A 15,891-nucleotide genomic window follows, 5' to 3' on the forward strand; every position below is an offset into this window, starting at 1 on the left:
TATTTTAAACAAACTCAAAGCTGGTCACTAATTACTTAAGTCAAATCTTGTCTCAGTTAAATTGCTGCGCTGACGATCACAAAACGTACGCTATTGCTTTAGACACGACGCTCGATAAAAAATACGAAAAAGAGAGTAAACAGCATTGAGTAAAAGAGATGGCATAGAACAATAAATAATAACGTTATTATTTTTTATAACGATATTTTAGAAACGTTTAATTTAGAAAGGTATCGTAACGTAATTTAAACGTTATACACATACAAAGCATAGCAAAATATCGTTTTTATGTATCGTTTCTCTCAAATATAACGTTATCTTGCACTTGCAGAGAAAACGTTACTGTGTTTTTATCGATATTTAAGTCCCTGAAATAAACTATGTATTTGTTCTTAAAACATTAATATTATTTCTTTAGAAAGCATTGATACGTTATGCTAACAAATCTCGAAGTGTTGTAGGCGCCATGAAATTAAATAGCGTCAGTCATTTCCAGGCATAATATTATCTAGCCGCTGCTCGTAATTTAGGCGCGATGCGTCACATTGCACCGCCATCTTGTGTTTTACTGACCTACCTTACCAGAGCACTGTTGGACATTGCATTTGTTGTGATGTTTGGTTATTTTGTATGTAATATTTACTCACTTCGGAAACGTTTGTATTATTTGTAAGTTTATTTTGCCAATATAACAAGTGTTTAAAACTCTCAAGTCCATGGCAGTTAGCCAACACGCAGTGAAATATATTATGTAATTTGTATTACATATCCTTAACGATTATATTTCATACCAGGTTTTTCTTAGTTTGGATGTTGGTAGCAAACATTTTTTTATGATAAAAAAAAATAAACAAAAAAAACGTGTATCATTGCGTGAATTATGGACATCACGAGACGCGCAATTCAGTGAATACGAAACAAAATATATAAATATTTTAGTCGCTACCTTAATAGAGTTGAGGCGCCCCAAAGCAGTTTTTTTCAAACTTTTGCGTTACGAACTCGAAAAGTTTGTTTTAACTGGCTTCACTTTTGAATCCAACGCTCGCCTGTCATTCGGATGACACAAAATTCCGTGGGAAAAGGACCGATGTACCTCGTGACATAGTTTGGATGCAGCGCGCGTGCTTGAAAGCGGAAGTATAATGCGATTATCGATTTGCTTATGACAGAAAATGCGTTGAATGGACAAGGTTCGCGAGGGACGCGGTGCGGGGGGTGCTGGGCGCGCGGACATGCCGCCTGAGTTAGTGTTGTCACATCTCTATCGATACTAATAACGAACAACAACAAACATTAAACTATAAAAAAAAATTAGAATACAACCTTTGTAAGATCGAATGTCACAAACGTTTATTATATTTTAGTGTTTCAAAATTCATATGTAGAGGGGAAATCATAGATAGAGTTCAACTATGACGGCATTTTGCGGACATATTAATTAGATATGTTTCTTATAAGAATTTACGATGCAACAACGTAAAATTTGGTGTGTTTACATATGTTTACAAGTATGTTTAGTATTCAAATAACCGAAAGTTGTCAAAATATCGATGTAGGGTGAGGTAGAGCGTGCCTAGCGCTACGCTTAGCGCCGCGGCACGGCGTCAGTGCGCCGGAGGCAGCGGGCTGCGCCGCTCGTGTTCTCGCAGCCCGCCATACGACGATACCGCGTGTGTGCAAATGATTTTGTTTTTATGGCGCTCATATATCAGGTACTACGAGTGTTGGTGCTGGGTGTGACCGCGGCAGCAGTCGACGGTTTGTTTCTGTGCTATTGTTATTGCGTACCACGTGGTCAGCCCGGGCGCGGGCAGTGTTTACGGCGGCCAACGCATGCGCGCCGCTTGTTTGCCTCCTCAGGTCAAACACCGGCCTAACCTACGAAGCCTCTATACGTAATTATGACCCGGCAAGGAGGTAAGTTTTCGAATGGACAGCCGTTGCAGCCGCGGACTCGGCGTGAACTTGGTAATCTACAGTTGACTACGTTTTATTTGATAACTTTTCAATATGTTTACTATGAATATTACGTTTGTTTCCGCTATACAGGAATTTGTAAACGCGTCTCATTGAGACGGAGCTATGTTCTAATATTATGCAAGTCTAAACAAGTAATAAAGCTGTATAGTATCGATCAATACAGGTCTACAGTTGTAAAATTGTAATGAAACGCAATCAAAACATGAATTGTCCTTGTGGACGTATCGAACGGTGCGATCGCTTGCTTTAGTTAGACTCGCTCGGAATACTACGCCGCTACTTGCTGTAGGACTCCTATGTCGCGTATTTGTCGAGAGGTGTCTAATAAGAATATAAAGGGCGATGCGTTCGCACGTTTGTAACATTACGAAATACATATCATTTACTATTAACGTACGTCAGACATATTTCATTGCATTTTATAACTTTAAACATGCATTTAAAAACAAATTAAACAGCTCTATTGTATTTTTTTATAACAGAGTAACTTTGTAAACAGCGCATTTGAACTGAAAACTTTTTAATGTAATCTAATACAATGATGTAAAGTTACGTTTTACGTGCCTTAAAACGCAATGGAATGAAAACAATACACTTGGGAACAACAAAAATTCTAAGTGGTTTAATTAAGACAATTTATTACATTATGACGATTGAATCCTTAAATAAATGCGTATTAAAATACGACACACCTCCCTAGAGTTACGTAGGAAGATAAATAATAAAACATATTATAGATCCATATCATTATATTTGATTTCGGTAATAGGTCGGCAATAAATTCACCATAATGTTCTTACTCCGAACTATACGGTCACCTTGTTCTTTATTGCCTATAAATTGTATCGCCCTGTTTTGTACGTTACAAAATTACTCTTATAGGATTATCCCGATGAATGACCGGAGATAAATAAATCATAGATCAAGCTGAGTCAGTATTTGAAACGAACGGTGACGGGGAAAACAAACGAACTGAAAACAAAACTAATTTAGTTACTTTAAATATTTATCAACATGCTCACTCAATTTCAATAGAACTTGTGAATATTATAAACAAAAATCTACGAAAATAGTCAATTGGTACGTCAGATATGTTATATTTTCGAAATGAGTGATTAATATGTAGCACTTTCTGAAGAAAAAAGTAATAATTTTGATATTGTTTGCTGAAACGAAGGATTTATATTCAAAATGATGTAATTTCGTTGTATTTTTATACGCACTTTCATTTACTAGTTGGATTCAAGTGAACAAATACGAATCTAAGCAGACAGCACAGGTTTTTTTTTAATTAACTGACGTTCTCAGTACCAAGAAGGGTACTTTTAAGGAAGGCATGTCTGGGATACTCTGTGCTTATTTGCAGCCTCATCATACATTCTTACCTAACACGTGTATTATGTCACGCGAGAGATTAACTTCCCATTTAACGTTCATACCACGATAATCGTTCTTCATTTCTTCGCTTCTTTCGTTATTCTCATTCAATTGTCATTGGATCTATTTGAAACCATTCACGATTCATTAATTATACATAACCCAATCACAAAGATCAACTGTTCATTCATTACATTTGTCTAACAAATTTTCCGAAACTTACATACATACCGAAACTTAAATGTTTTTGACGCAAACGCACACATTGTTTGATTCACTTTTATAGAATTGAAAGGCTTTACATAGCAATTAATTAAACCCCTCCATTTGATAAACAAAACATCAAACCAATAGGTGTTCCTTTGAAGGATAAAGTAAGATTTAAAGAATATTCCACATAAAACGGGCAAAGATTTCATCATAGGGTACAACAGTACGTTGCGGGGTTTATGCGGCTGGCTTACAGGATCTACGGTGGATGGATGCGAGGCTATTACCTGAGCTTACCTCACCATAAATACAATCCATGGATAAACCATTAATATTAATAAATTATACAATACAATTGAATGCATATCGACTGTTTCGATACAGCTTTCCGAAGTTAATAGATCCCATTAATATTTATTGCCAATAACTCGGCAATAACTGTTACTGTAAACGATCAATGTTTCTGAGGACAAATTCCAATCTGTAGCAAAACATAATTACTCTGTGCTCAAAATTTAAGTAAATAGGAACTTGTTAAGTTGATACTTTACGGTTTCAAATATCTTTACTATATTTTAAACTAGCTTGTATATGGAATAAATGTGAATTAAATTGATATTAAAAATAAACACATTTTATAAATTTGTTTGATTGAGTCACTCAGTATCTCATAAAGATATTTTTATTTCTAGTACTATCGTTAGTTTTAATCTAATAATGTAAAGGTAATAAATAGTGTATAAAAAAATATTGTGAATTTTTTTAATACCTAAACATTTTATGGAATAAATAAAAAAGAAATTCAATTAAGACCTCTTTGAATATAATTAGTTGGAAGAAAGAATATGGTAGCGAGAAATTCTGAAAACATTGCTATGCGTAGTACACTTTTAACAAAACGAAATTTCGTCGAACATAAAGAGAATATAGCGAGGAAGATTATGTAGCCTAGTCACGCTAACTTCGACCGGAAGACTACTTTGTTTTGAGGTATTCTTGCGATGTGCGAGAGCCTTGGAATTGGTACAAAAAATATATTTATAAAAGTTTGACGTACCGTCGGATGTTTCAGAATTATTATTATATAAAGATGAATTAGCTACTCCTTATTTATAACATACTCTCGTGTCTTGTAAAGCAAGGAGGTCACATATCCAAATTAATAAAAATACAAAATAAAGATGCAATCCCATCTTTCCTCAATTTACTTTGACTATATATTATAATAATAAAAAAGCATGTTGAATTGATAACCACTACACACTTGGGCTGTATAAAATTTCCTTTGCATAAAATAAAATATGCTCATGAAAAAAAAAACGATCACACTAATGTACGTATTTAATTCTGATCTTATTATAAGGTTGATATGTTAATACTATAATATATACAATTAATTATAGATAATAATAATGAAACAAGTGAAGTCGCATGAGGTAGCTAGTTACATATACGCCATAAACATGAATTACCTTTCCGTTGAATTCCACTGCATTAAAGTAGGAGACTATTTAAACGAAGTACAACTCTGTTTCATGTTATGAAACATTGAGCTTGAGGGTGAAGGAAAAAGAAAATTGTATGAAAATCTGCAACTGAATTCTTCCATAAGCAGGACGAGAATAGTGTTCGCATAACGTCAAATATTCCTCTTAAAAGACTGAGAGGCTTTTGCCCAGCGCTGGGATACTTACTCGGTATATAAGAACACACAGATATGGTGTTTGTTTACAGTAACAAACACGTAGAAATCGACACGACATTATATTCCCTAAAGAGGCCGCGACTACTCTTTTTATTTGACGTTTCGCTAAAAATTTTGCGGCGTAGTTATAACAGGCGATAACCAAGGCCAATACATTAAATTTACCTAATGAATTGTGTTAAAAGAGATTTCGATGTTGATGTTTTTGTTTGAACATTCGCTTTATTTAACTTGTTGTATTTTTTTTTTTATTTCTTCAAATAACGTTTGTAGAGTACGATATCCTTTATAATGTAAATATTATCTGTGGTCGTATTTGGTCTGGTTATTGATGTAACTCTAATCCTAATCAAACCTCCAGTTCTTTACACTTTTACGTAATTAAGACATTAAGGATACGAAGGGAATATTTAAAGGGATTCAGGATGCTGTAGCGACAGGCTTCGCCGTGTCATCGTATATGTATACTCTATTCCAAGCATAACAGGAAAAAAGCCAAATAAACAACTTTTGACAGCAAATTGACGATATCATTGGCTGAGAGCTTGATTAATCGATGTTATTCACTATGATTTCGCGAAAAATTGCGTTTTAAACGTCGAAACTGCTATCGGAATTTTAGAAGTAAAATTAAACTGCAAATAAGTACTTGTATTAATCATAAACTCTCACTAGTGCACAATATAGATGAATTATTAGCGAATTGCATGAAATACGTAAATCTTAGGTTTCTTTATATTTTTTCCCACTTACACTGAATTGGCTGTAGATATTATAAACTCTTAAACATCTCAGATGCTATTACATTCATCTCAAAATGAACGGCGGCTTGAAACCGAGATCGTTAAAAATTGATATTTCAACCCTGAAATTGGTGCTGAATTTGTTTGTTCTACGGAGAAAATGCTAAGAATAGGAATCTTGGAAATAAGAGATTGTTTCATAACAAACCAAATTTAATAACAATTATAAAGGATTAAAAATCATCTCTTGAAGATCTTAATCGATCTATGACTATTCACTTGGTATTTAATTGATAAATAACAAAATTATCCAATATGTTATGACTAGTAAATCCATCATCACAAAAGATGCTCTGAAAATGATACTAATATTTCTCGTAAAATAGAATTATAGAGATAGAATGAATTAATGATAGTCAATACGCTGTGTTCGAAAATTTATCACATAATTTAGTCAGTAATTATCATAATTAGAGATACTAATTTACAAGTTATTTTATAATACGTCTGGTGTGTTTTAATAAAAGCTATGTATTATATAAACGAATAACAAGGTATTTTATTCGTTGAAAAACCTTAATTTTACTCATGAGTCAGAAGGTAGCTAGCAGATAATGAGTTTTGAAGTAATACTTCAAATCAGATTCCGTCGATTACAAGCATGCGTACGTATAAACATCCAGTGACTAAGAACCGGGATTCTTTCCGGTTCTTATCTGTCGAACTTACATTCCAACCCGAAGTTAGTTTAAAATGTAACTTAATCCTGTAACAAGGCTCAATAGTGTTCATAAGAGCTATTCCATAATTATTAGGTTCTTCAAATTCCTTCGTCGTATTCTTAAAACTAAAACTGGTCACTGTAGCAAATGTCTAAGATTTCATAACGGTATATGTTTCCTAACCTTGGTTTGTACCTTTTAAATTTCTGGCTCGTAAATAACCGAATAAAAAAATAATTCTACAACAAAATCTCGCTAATATATATCATATAAGATATGGGCCCAATAATTCTTCGATGAGTACTGCAATTACGGACATAGCTCAAGTTATTGGTGATAGATATAACGATATCTCTAATGGCGTAGCGCTACTTTCTCATTTGAATGAGCGGGCACTTGGCCAAGATACACAATATTTAGGAAATATAAGCCATTGTGTCTAGGATTGTATTCAAATGTGTAGGCAGTCATCGTCGAGAATGACGACTTCTGATTGGCTCCGCTTTATGAAAGCAACATTTGCGTGACGCCCCGTTTTGCCAAGATCTATTAGGATCTTATAAAACTAAAAAAAAACGATAATTACCTAATAATTGTAGCCCTTTTAATCGATACTAAATTTGTGCAGCTGTAGCGACTTTTCACGAGTAAAGAAATAAGTGGATGTAAATTAGCACAACACATTGAAAGCTTTCTGTGCAGCGTTGTGAGTACTGATTCGATTTAATTATGAATGATATTAAAAACTTCGCTAATATAGTGAAAGTATCAATGGACATCAACTCCGGCTTATATCAAAGTGAAAATTTGAGAAAGTAATAATTATAAGTCACAGATGAACTAAACATGATTGACAAGCAAGAATAGCGAATCTAATAAACTAAACGTTACTGGTCCACGAAGGTAAATAATAATGTATCTAAACTGCTTTTTATATTATTATGTTGGGTAAATAAACTATATGTAACATTTTAACTCAAATTGAGCAATACATACGTATATATATGTCTATTACGTTACAAATGACTATCGCATACATACACGGTTAGAACTTCCAATTATGAATATCTGTTTATTTAAATTTATCGTTTCGAGGTCTAAAAAACAAAACGGTCGATAACGATACATATAATTATTCTAAATTTAAAATGTAATATCGTAGTGGTTGTGAATTCGGAACGATATTGCAAATACCTAGTTCGAAAAGGGATAGAGAATTTTCTCACTAGCCGACCGAGTTGGAAGTGGCGTGTTCTTCGCTAGGCGGGGGCCGGAGGGGGGCCGGGGTGCGCACAAGGTCAGGGGCCCGGCTCACGCGCATTTTAGCACAATCCGCCGTGCAAAGCGCCGTTTACTCGTTAGTTTAGTTATTGGCCAAAATTGGATGTTTTCGTCGGATGTTCGAGAGATGAATTTAGAATGTTAATTGTAACGTGTATCGGATCGCTCTTCGTGATCGGCTGAGGCTGGCGGCGCTGGCGGCGCTGGCTCCGACTGTTTCCGTTTGTATTCAACATATTTCGACTTCAGCTTGCTAGACTTAATCGATGTAATGCGCATAAAAGGCTATGACTGGATTGACTATGACGGTCACAGATTTGATTGTTAATAAACGATCAATTATTATTATTGTTCTCGCCGAGTGACTCACCTATAGTGATATAATTATGGTGTACCTTCGGCTTAATACAAACGACCGTGGTTATTTGAGTTTTATAAAGTTTATATTTTGTTACCTTTGCTTGACTATTACGCAGTTAATGCACTTATCTTGTATGTTAAATGTGTGTATGAGGCCAAACTTATTTCTCTAGAGGCTAAACTCCATCCGATTCTAACAATTTAAATTTCTAAATAAATTCCTAGAAATGTCTCGAGACCCACAGAATATATGATGTCACCGACACTATAAACAAATTTAAACGTATTTTTTTTTTATCTCCTACATTTGATAAACTAGTCCGTTTTTATTCAAACTTCTAGTGACAAGTGTTTTTGTAAATAAAAATAGACTGCGATATAAGCTAATTACTTCCTATATATTAGTAAATATATTGATTCTATAAACGAAAACATAAAGTCGCTTCACACCTGCGTTATTGAAGCCAGACATCACGGAAACAGTGAATCTAGCTTAGTCTATAAAAACGTCGCTGGTTCCAACGAGTCTAGTTTGCACGGTTAAAAAAATGGCATAAAAACGACGTTTGAATGATAGCTATACGTGCTGCGTATATGGTCGACTCTCAAATGTTGCGCGCGCCGCCCGCTTGCGCCTGCGCCGGTCCCACGGTGCTGAATGAACGCGGACGTACGATTTACCGCTATTTTTTTCAGTTAACATAATATATATTTAATTTTATGATAACTATATACGTATGAGGATTTTGAGGTATGGTTTTATATGTGAATAAGTTTCGTTGCGCATATCTTGAGGGTAAATGTTCATCTGACGTGTTATAGTAAAAGGGACGTCCGTTTTTTTTTATTAAATTGATCATAGTATGATAGTTTTTTTTAGGTATGGTCAGTGGTACGTTGTGATATCAGTTGTGATTTTTATCTCATCTCTACATAGTATAAACCAAAGTCCCTCCCGTTCTCTATTCGATTAGATCGTTTTAATTACGCAATTAATTTTAATGTGGTTTCAACAATATATAGAGCGATTTAGGAAGGTTTACATGTATAATACATACATATTATAGTAAAGAAAAAAAGTTATCTTTTTGTTTTTTTTCTTCAATATAACATTTGTACATACACCCTTACTGTAGCCGGAACGAGTAGTACATAACTAAGGTTCATAATTTCGTTTCAACTCAACACTGTTAGTTGTTTTTTAGTAGTGACGTTAACGTTTAAACGATTAATTTGATATTTTATGGGAGGGAAAGGTCAGCTAATACCGGTTGTTTAATACCAAGTTCGTATGATTGATACGTCATCAAGGACCATATCAAACATTTCACGCTTAAGGCGGGTAGAACATTTTAAACTAACCCGAGGTAAACTATATGTAGTGAAGCTTTCTTGATGATTTCGTAACATATTCATTAATGCCAGTAAAGCCACTGAATTTTGTTGCTTTATATTCGCAAACCAGTGTTACCAGTGATCGAAAACTTTGTGAAGTTTAGAAGTTTTTTTATAACCGGTCTTCCCCCGATCCGGTGTTACCCTCTACAGATTTATTTTCAATGAAAATATCATTAACAGTGTTTTAATACATTATATAAAAGCAAGTTAGGTCGTTGGGACATTAATACTTAGATCAGACCATTTTTTGATACTCTTATAAGCATTTTATTAATATATGTATCATACTAAATGTACATGCAATTCAAATGAAAAGTATAAATGTATATATCTCATACAGTGGTGGACCTCCAACCCGTCTCCGGAAGATATATGATCTTCCGGAGACGGGTTGGAGGAATCCCAGCTTTGGGAATTACAACACTTATACAGAGTATTATTGAACGGATCAGAATTGTCGTTTCAATAAAATAAACCGTCTTTATGACGGTCGAGTCATACGTAATCACAAATGTTTATGTGAATTGCCAAAATGTAATATGTACCAAAGAAGCGATACTGGCATAAATTGATATCGAAGTTCAATCAGTTATAAGTGTTAGTATGAGTTTATTTTATAGTATTGTAAAGCGAAAAGGCTTTAGATTGTCCATTAACAATGATAGTTACCTTTTTATGCTAGCAACCCGTCCTGGCTTCATATGCTTCAAGAGTATATACAAATTTTATATTGAAAAGCAAACAGACCTAAAAAAAAAAGTAAACCCGATTCTGAGATACCAATTATCACAGACTTTTCAACATACTTTAGTTTTACTTACTAAGTTCCGATGACAAATCCACTGCGATTCCAAACGCGATTTTTATGAGAATCCATATTGGATATTAAAGATTTTCCAGATCTTCGTTCTAATATCTAAGGTATTTTGCCTTAATCCCCCTATGGTTGAAATTGACTACAAATAGATATCGAATGTACGAAGAAGCTATAAATTCCTACAGTTCCTCCATATGTGTGGAAAATAAATATATTAAAAGTAGCCACAGAAGGGAATTAACAGTATATTTCCTTTTATTCGAAACAAAAGGATTCCTTATAAATATCTAACGACATAAATGCAGAAATCTTGCGACGTATGATGGAAAATTTACTGCGAAGTCACATAAACAAGTGGAAAACAAGCAGAGCCTCCATGGAATTCTAAGTTTTCGTATGATGTAATCTGTGAATGTCGGCGGTGATTAAGGAACTTATTCGTTTGAATTGGTTATTAGCTTTAATCAAAGACTGTTTCGATTACTTTTAATTGTTTCTAAGAAACCTATTACGAATTACTTGGATGATTCCGAACAAGTAGCTTGACGCCTATTTCATTTAACTGATTATGAAATGTTACTCTACTAAGTAGGAACCATACCTCAAAAATTCAATTATAATTAGGTATAATGCTATCGATGTGATAGTAGGTTCAATTCTGATCCTTTAGTTATTTTTGTCCCAACACCTGAAATTAGTTTTACGCTTATCTGTGGATATTATCAATCATGGCTTGACAATATGATATTGTTATATATTGTCAATTGATTATATTTTGTATATTTATCGTAAATTATAAATGCATACAAGACTATAAAGATAAGTTATAAATTTTATTCAATTGTATTTCAAGAGTTATATTTTATTGGTTTAAATTCTTCATAAAATATATGCCATGAATCGGTAAGGGTAGAAACTCATTGCATTGTTAATCCCCGTACAAGCCCTACACGGTACGTGAACATGTATTACAATTTTCTTTTTTTTTTTAATTCAATTCACGACGACGTTAATACATTTTAATTCACTCACATTTAAAATTGATATAACATTTCCTTGTGACCTAAAACAAGTTTTTTTTATGTCTGATATTAAAAGAATATAGAAAGATTAGTTTTGGGTAGGGTTAAGGCGATGTTAGTGAGACTTGTATGCAGAATTGCTTTCATTTCGGACCTTAATAACGCGGAGCGAAACAGGCTGTCTTTTGTGAGTCCCCTTCGATAGGGGATTAAAGGGCTCTCCGGGGTGCGGTGCGTTTGCTGTCGAATTTAGATGAATAAGAAATATATACTTGTTTTAATAAATAATGCTTCAAATAATAATGTAGGTAGGATTTAAAATTAAATTACTCTTATAATGTTGTTATGGGATAAAATGAAAACAAAAACAGTGTTTTTATAAATTACTCTAATGGAGTTTTATTTTACAAAATAAATAACGAGGCAATCTTCAATAATGTTATCAATTAAGAAGAAAACATTTCCTATGTCCTAATCGATTTTCATTCACTTTAATAATTTTTCAAGAATGGCATATGCATATATATGTTGATACAAATCCTAGTTTACTGTATATAAATACATTGATTTTATTTCTATATTTATGTAGAGCAGAAAAATCGATTGATAGATGTCAATATTTCTGTTCGAAGTCCTAGAATCACGGCAGAATATTCACAACAACTTTGTATGGAAGAAGTCGTACGTAGGGAAAAACGCTCAGTTAATGGACCCGCTTTAACTGACACCGTACCCAACGAAGCCCAGCAAGCTAGCCCTGACCTTCCACAAGCTTTTCACCCTCAAGACTTATTATATTGAGAGAAGACTGGAGGGGCGGAAATAAAACATGGATCGACATACTCGTTCTCTTGTTTACTAAAATATATTCTAAATTACATTTCTCATTAGTTTCATTGCGTTTATGTTGCTTAGACACAATATGTTTCATTTATTTTCGAAATTTAGAACCATACAAAGCCCGGTTGTTTATTACTTTTGATATATTTAATTTTATATATAGACTAGCGACCGCCCCGGCTTCGCACGGGTGGTATGCTGATAATAAACACACTACAGAATTTATTTATTTACGATATCACATTAGAAGCTTCTAAAGTAGTCAGCGTTTCTTTGCTATATTTTCTATGTATTATATACAAAAACCTTCCTCTCGAATCGCTCTATCTATTAAATTTAGAGATCTAAGCAAGCGGGAAGCAACTTTGTTTTATACTATGTAATGATAACGACACTCTAGGTTTCCACGATATCTTATTTCTTTAAATGCGTTTATTATGTACAATTGCTGGCTAATAATATGTATATATATCATTTAAAACAATTGTCAATTGAAAAGAAGTTTGATAAATATCGAAATAAGCCTAAGATTATTATTATGTTATAGTAAAGTGTTTGGTGTCGCATGAAATGACGTGGTGTGTTGCCATGCTTTTTTATATAAGTGGAGCTGAGATGGCCCTGTAAAGAACGCGTACATATTAACCGATGATTTCGGGTTCAAACCCAGACTAGCACCACTAAATATTCATGTGCTTAATTTGTTTTTATAATTCATGATTGAAAACATCTTGAGTAAAACCTGCATATGTCTAATATCATCGAAATTCTGCCACATGTGTATTCCACCAATCCGCATTGAAACAGCGTGGTGGAGGAATATGTTCCAAGCCCTCTCCTTAATGGGAGAGAAGACCTTAGTCCAGTATTAATGGGTTGTTACTTTACTTTACGTGATGCTCGATCGTTTGAAGGGCCGATTGTCAATTTTATAAATGATTTTGTAAAAGAAGCCCTTGTGTTACGAGCTCAAAGTGTTTACCCAGAGCCCGCATTACAACTGCCTAATCCTATTACATTCAAGACCTCGCTAACTTTGTGTGCGCGACGCTGAAAGAATTTCATGATTTAGGTATTGGGAAATTGAAGTTGATTGACGATTTGTTTCAAGGGCCTGACACCTTGTATCTTAAGATTTGAGTGCTATTTTAGAACTATAGTAGTAGTGTGTTATATTAGTAGAAAATCTGTTCTATATGTTATGCGTAGTTTTTTCTTGGTGTAAATAGAAAATAGTAGTACTCAGTATTTGTGATCCAGTATTTGCGATGTAAAAAATGGTTAATATGTATTTCTTACCATTATTTATTAGCACTTACCATTAGATGGCTAAAAAAAACTTTATTTATATAATAATTATCAATTGAGTACCTGAATAGGTAATTACAAATTTTAAGTAAATATTAAAAATACATATAAATGGTAATGAAATCTATAGAAAAGGTAACTTTATTTTTCAATAAAATAACGAACAAACAAAACAATTAGATGTACGGACGAATAAAATTTCTAGAACATTCGAATTTTTAGTTTTTAATTTCGCATCCTGAATCAATATTGCTGTATTCAAAACGGGTTTTTTTTCAATGTTGGTCCAGCGTCTACAAACCTCTTTAATACCCGTGCAATTGTAAACGCGACTAGTTTTTATAACCATAGGGATTTGTTCAAGGACGCCCTTCAAGGTTTGCTGCCATTCAAAGTGTCTTCTAACTCGTCGGGTTAGAGATGCGAAAAAGTTAAAAAATATATCGATACTTTTACGTATCGACTACTTTTTAATGTTATGTTTGTTTTCGCGAGTTATGACAAAATTATGAAAATGCATTCATAGTTGTTTTGTAACCTACATATTGTAAGTTGCTCGATAAACCGAAAATGAAGTATTACTTAAAATAAACTATGTCATACCTTATCCTATTTTAATCATATTATGAATAGAAGTATATAATATTTTCAATTAAAAAAAAAATTGATTTTATTACACCATTGTCTATGAGTGGTGACCACTTTGCTCGTCCGCCTAAATACGTATATCAAAAAAAAAAACAATATCAAAATGAAAATATAGATACTTAATTGAAGTAGGCTTTTACAAGCACTTTTCAATTTTCATGTCATTTAACAAGCTACATTAATTGAAGCTACTGGTTCGGAATGCATATTAGAAGAGCCGGCAAGAAACTTAGTTGTTACTCTTTTTTTTAAACGATTAAAAGTCAAAGTCATGTTAGTTAAATACAATTACATTTGTATATAATACATCCTGCCTGGAAGTTAACAAGTATTAGCTCCACGCTTTTTTATCATCTATATAATTATCAAATATAATATAATAGTTATCAAATCTCTCTGGAAATATAAATATGAATATAAAATACCGATCTCCATTGTTTGCAATAAGACACACCAAAGACACTGGCAAAAAGATTCTTTACAAAAAAACAACCAAAAATATTGTATGACATCCATATGTAAATGTAATTAGTACATATAGGTATATTTATATAAACTGATAAACTGAAATCTGTCACATCTGTATCCCGTATTGGAAATGCCTGATGCAAAGGACTAAGAGTCCTTGGTCCAAAAGGACTTACAGTCGGGCTAATAAATACGGTTACTCAATGAGGGCATTACTATAGTTGTGATAAACAAAACCAAACTTTTATCATGTTAAGATTACAAATAAATAAATAATCTGCCTGGAAATAAAAATATGAACATAAACTACCGATCTCCACTGTTTTTTTTCCAATAAGACACACCAAATACACTGGCAACAAGATTATTTACAAAAAAAAAAACCGAAAATATTGTATGACATTCATATGTAAATGTAATTAGTACATATATATTTATATAAACTGAGATAACCATTCAAATATTCAGCGTAATTCAACCGTTTGAACTGGTGAACTTATGCAATTAAAATTTAAGGTAAATAATTGAAACCGATCAAACTTAATTTAAAATAAATAATTTGATAGACGTTTGATGCGAATTTTTAATTATAACTATCAGACGGTTTTAAACATGAAATTTTAATTATTTGGATGCTTATTAATACTTTATTAATAAATTTAATTTCAAACATTTTTAGTGTAGACGCTTGTTTCAAGTGACCTCTTTGCCTTTCCATGATAACTTTTTTTAAAATAAAATAAAAATTAACTTTTTTTATATTTTTATTTCTCCTTTGAATAGTTTCTATATTTTTTGTCGTGTTCATAATCATTTTATTAAAATGAATGTTTGTATTTAAAATAATAATATAATCATTCAGTCATATTTCTATAGAAATTTAGATCCGTAGAGCTTTTCTTTAGAGTTTCAGGTTTTTGTTAAAACCTGAAACTCTTAATACTTCTAAATGAAGGAACCTTAATACTTCTAAGGGAAAGGTTTTGTTTTAGAATACATTACATTGTAC

General features: G+C 32.9%; 1 protein-coding gene across 1 annotated transcript in view; it reads left to right on the forward strand.

The window, feature by feature from the left end:
- The first annotated feature begins 1,621 nt into the window (after positions 1 to 1,621).
- LOC124535078 (protogenin A-like) overlaps positions 1,622 to 15,891 on the forward strand; it is a 121,732-nt gene continuing 107,462 nt past the window's right edge. The window contains exon 1 of the mRNA XM_047111126.1: positions 1,622 to 1,761. Coding sequence (XP_046967082.1) covers positions 1,698 to 1,761 — 64 coding nt within the window. The 5' untranslated portion in view covers positions 1,622 to 1,697. The remainder of the gene's footprint in view (positions 1,762 to 15,891) is intronic.

Source organism: Vanessa cardui, chromosome 14 (assembly GCF_905220365.1).
Source record: "Vanessa cardui chromosome 14, ilVanCard2.1, whole genome shotgun sequence".
NCBI classification, from domain to species: Eukaryota; Metazoa; Arthropoda; class Insecta; order Lepidoptera; family Nymphalidae; genus Vanessa; species Vanessa cardui.